We start from the raw sequence: 4,901 nt of genomic DNA, 5'->3' as shown, positions 1-4,901 counted from the left end.
CATTTCAGGATTATTTAATATTTATATCTGCTTTTAACCTATCAGCGTCATTGAATTCTAAGGACTTTTGTTTTTTATCACACTCTACTTTATGACTAAGAAATACTGGAAACATGGCTGACACTGTATATTCCTCAAAAGCTTGAAATAATTTCTTATTCAAGCTGTACAATACTTGATCTTTGGAGAACATCTGATGTCAGGATGGAAACTTCTATTCAGAGAGGACACAAGTATCTCTTCAAGAGGTCCACACCTATTCACAAAACATTGAAATTAGCTTCTGATTAGAAAATATATGTTGTAACATTTCCACAATGTGAGCAATATCCATTTGTGTCAAAATTATTCATGTTCTGTTCCTCTGTGCTAGTAGTCACCTCCACCATATGGAGCCAGTCAATGATACACAAATTTCAGCATTTCTTCTTCTGGGATTTTCAAAAGAGCCAGAACTGCAGCCCCTCATATTTGGGCTTTTCCTCTCCATGTACCTGATAACTGTGTTTGGAAACCTGCTCCTCATCTTGGCTGTTGGTTCTGACTCTCACCTCCACACCCCCATGTACATCTTCCTCACCAACCTGTCCTTTGTAGACATCTGTTTCACCACCACCACCATCCCCAAGATGCTATGGAACATTCAGACTCAGAGCCAAGTCATAACCTATGCAGGCTGCATTACTCAGATGTACTTTTTCACACTCTTTGCCGTGTTGGATGTCCTTCTCTTGAGTGTGATGGCCTATGACCGTTTTGTGGCCATTTGTCACCCCCTGCACTACATGGTCATCATGAACCCCCGGCTCTGTGGACTGCTGTTTCTGGTGTCCTGGATCATCAGTGTCTTGCATTCCTTGTTACACACTTCCATGGTGTTGCGGTTGTCCTTCTGTACAGAGGTTGAAATCCCCCACTTTTTCTGTGAACTCAATCAAATGATACAACTTGCTTATTCTGACACCTTTCTCAATAACATGGTGATGTATTTTGCAGCTATGTTGCTGGGTGGTGGTTCCTTTCTTGGGATCCTTTACTCTTACTCTAAGATTATTTCTTCTATACGTGAAATATCATCAGCTAAGGGCAAGTATAAAGCATTTTCCACTTGTGCATCTCACATGTCAGTTGTCTTCTTATTTTATTTTACGAGACTTGGAGCATACTTTAGCTCTGCTGCTACCCAGAGCTCCCACTCAATTGCAATAGCCTCAGTGATGTATGCCGTGGTCACACCCGTGCTGAACCCCTTCATCTACAGCCTGAGGAACAAAGACATAAAGGAGGCTTTGATGAGATTCTCTGGGATGACAGCTCTAAAAGGGACAATCATCCTGGAGTTGAAGAAGTGCCCATAATTGCAAGGCCCAATGTCTGTGCCAAATCTTGAGATATTTTGATCTGATTATTTAAGTAGAGCATACCTCTTCCATTTTTTCCCTGGAATTTCTATTTTTTTTTATTTTGACCACTGTGTACTTATATCACTCACTTTATTAAGCTTTATGTATCTCTGATATCCAAGAGATTTTCCCTTCATCATTTTCCTACTTTCTTAATATTTTTCCTAACTGTAGATGTGAAATTTTTTGATATTCTCAATTATTTCAAATGACTACATGGATTGTTATGAACAATTCTTCACAAATAAAATATATCATAGTGAGTATTTTTTCTTTTGATTGACTGAATACTACTCCTATTGAAAATGTACTCTTGGCCATAAGAGCTATTTATATAAGTTTATAACAGAGAAAAATCTGAGACTGTGGTTCCCTTTTGTGACCATCATTCCTTTGTATATCACTACCTTAACTGCTGTTCCTGAGAATGCAGACTTTTGACATATTGAATGTTACAGCTGATCATGAGGATTTTTCTACACACTAGGATCCTGTGGTTACAGAACATGTTGCCACTATGCCTGCCATAGACACTAGCAAAATAAATGATAGTAAAATACACGTCTCCAAGTGGAATCTACACAGGAAGACAAATATGGAAAAAACAGATTGACATAGTATGATCTAGAGTCAAACTTGACTTTAAGGATGATGAAGCAAAATATTAAAGTATATATTTATTGTTATGCAAAATATTTCTTTCTCACACTTCCTCTATCTCCTGAATTATTGAATATCAGGGTCCATTTGTAAGGTGTATTCATTATGATGAAAGACTGGTTTTATTAAATTATTTTCTGGTTTCTTGTTGAAAATTTCTGGTGTGAAATACAAATATGATTCCTTCCATTTCTCTAAACAAAATATCTCCCACCATTTGAAATTTTGCTATGTAACCTAGAAAGGGGCAGTGAACAAATAGCATCAGCATTATCCATTATATATTATCCTCATAACCACAGGATGACTCACCAGCAAGTTTAGAATCCTGTCCAGGTGTGATTCAGAGTCACAAATTTTGTGCAAACATACATGTCCTTCCAGTCTTTTCATGTTACCTCAAAGGGTTCTCAATGGACTCACTTTTTTAATACAGTGACATTCAATAAACTTGAAAAACAGAATAATCATGATGGCGACTTTTGAGTATCAGAACTTTGTTGTGTACAAAGCATATAATAAAATGATATAATGTCTTTATTATTGAAGAGAATGGAAGGGTAAGGAGTTGTTATCTCTCCAGGAATCCTCATGAGTCCTTAGTCAGGTGCAAATCTCTACTTTGTGTTTCTAAGACTTACCCATGAGGTATGTGGCTGTAGTGCTCTTCTGTCTTGAACAATATAGGTCATTTACTCTTTTTATATGTGTAAATTCATCTTCTGGGTATAAAAAAAACAATAAGTTTATCAAATGTGAATTGTCTTAGTCTAATTATATGAATTATATAATTATGTTGAATATATATGATACAGATATACATAATTATATATATTATATATGAATATATGTAATATGAATATAAGTATAATAAATATAATTATATGAATTATATTATATGAACTTTTGCTTTTTCAGGGTTGGAAGACAACTCACCCACCCTGATAGGTGTGACTCAGCTAACTATGCTCCAGATCTGACCCTGATTAATGCACCCTAGGATTTTAAATTTTAATGAATACCTTGGAGCATTATTACATGTGATAAACAGTACGTATTTAATTTGCACAACTTTAGGAATTAAAAAAAAATCATTGAAAAATCACCAGTACACGTGCAATGATTCCATTTCCATAGAAATCAAGAAAGTGCACAATAAGTCTAACTGTTTTGCTATACAGTTGTTAGGGTGTAATCTCTCCAGCTCTCATTTTCTTGGGAGCACCCTATGGAATCATAAACATGACTTTAAGGGGTATTGTGAGAAAAGATGAAATGTGTGGAAGTACTTTTTTTCACCAAAGTATGTTCAAGAGTAAGGGTTGTGTGTATTTAAATGCATGTTTATGTATACATATTTTGTTCAAACACATTCACATGCATATATATACATGCAGAATACTCCTAACATTCACTATAACTCATTATACCTGTCTATTGCATTGAAAGAGAGCTCGAGAGAAACTTGGAGCCTAAAGAAATGAAAAGAATGAACTTTGGCCTTCACAAGATATTTTAGGAATGGTGAAATATAGATAAAATTTTTTTGAGTAGAACAGGTGGCTTTAATTTTAACAGTGAATCACTTTCCCTATCTTATTTCCCAGAGTCCTCAAAGACACAACCGCACTGACATTTATGCAAGGAGCTCTTCTCTATGCCAGCTAATATGGCTGAATATCTCCAAACTGAATTTGGATTTTTCTTCTACTTCACGTAGAGTTTCAACTCAAAATGCCCTTACTCAAGGAAATTAAGTGAATGAATTGAGAAGTTAAAATTCAGTTTCTTCAAAGAAAATTTTATTGGAGAAATCTCTTTGTTCAATTTCCTATTACTGCTATCATCAATACCTCATTGAGGGTTTAAAAGAAACAAATTTACACTCTTCCAGTCACGAAAGTCAAACCAAAAATGAGTCTCATTGGGCTAAAATCAAGATATCTCTGCAAGACACAGAGATCATAAATTCCTGACTAGTTATGTTACTCTGGGTCTCCATATTTTCTCCACAAAAATGCAAGTCCTTCACTACTTGGTATCTGAAGAAGATTCTCATTAGAGTCACTTTTTAACAGTTTTACAAAATAACTGGAATAACAGATGATCATGAATGTTGCTGCCTAACAAGTCATCCTGAAAGCAAATCGCTTGCTTTAATGTTTTTAGGATCAATTGGAATTTTATGGTGGTGAGTTGTTCTAATATCTGTTCATCTCCTTAAGAGTTTTGAGTCAGGTGTGTTTCAGCTGAGGGAGCTCTGATTATCTTCCCAGGGCATTCTGATAAACCTGGGGCTTGGCTAGCTATCTATGGCTAGCCCAGGGTTGCCTTGACTTGGATAAGTGGGCTCTGCCTCACATGTCCTCACTTCCTCTGGCAGCCCACCTGGCTTAAGTGGGTTTTGGAGGCAGAGTTCCAAGACAGAGCAGAGAAATGCATCAAGGCTCTAAGGTCCACTATCACTCCCATCATATTTTTCTGGCCAAAGCAAATTAAAAATACTACTCTAGCCCAGATCAAAATAGAGGAATAGTTTTCACTACCTGCTGAAAGGTGCTGCACACATTGCCAAAAACATGGCTATGGAGAAAGATGGGGATGTTAGGCCATCTGTGCAAACAGTCTACCACTGGTGTAAATTTCAGCCTGAAATTTTTCATGTCCCTGTCCACCTTCAGCAGTGGAATGATCTTAGAGAAGACACTGAGATTAAGTTATGTGTCCACTGAGAAGGTATGGAAATTCCACTCCAGAGGGTAGGACTTTTCTCTAAAGGTAATATTTCTTCCCACACCATTGCCTGTTGATCACCATTCCTAGTCTAAGAAAAGATCA

At 36.5% G+C, this 4,901-nt stretch overlaps 1 protein-coding gene across 1 annotated transcript; it reads left to right on the top strand.

Annotated features, from left to right (window-relative positions):
* Positions 1-380: 380 nt before the first annotated feature.
* LOC308340149 (olfactory receptor-like protein OLF4) lies at positions 381-1,358 on the top strand (the record flags this gene model as incomplete). The annotated part of the gene is made up of 1 exon (XM_080799332.1): positions 381-1,358. The coding sequence occupies exon 1, from the start codon at positions 390-392 to the stop codon at positions 1,356-1,358; it is 969 nt and encodes a 322-aa protein (XP_080655458.1). The 5' UTR covers positions 381-389.
* Between the last annotated feature and the right edge of the window lie 3,543 nt (positions 1,359-4,901).

The sequence above is a fragment of the Martes martes genome (assembly GCF_963455335.1).
Source record: "Martes martes genome assembly, chromosome: 1".
Classification (NCBI taxonomy): Eukaryota; Metazoa; Chordata; class Mammalia; order Carnivora; family Mustelidae; genus Martes; species Martes martes.
This window is presented reverse-complemented; position numbering and strand designations above follow the sequence as displayed.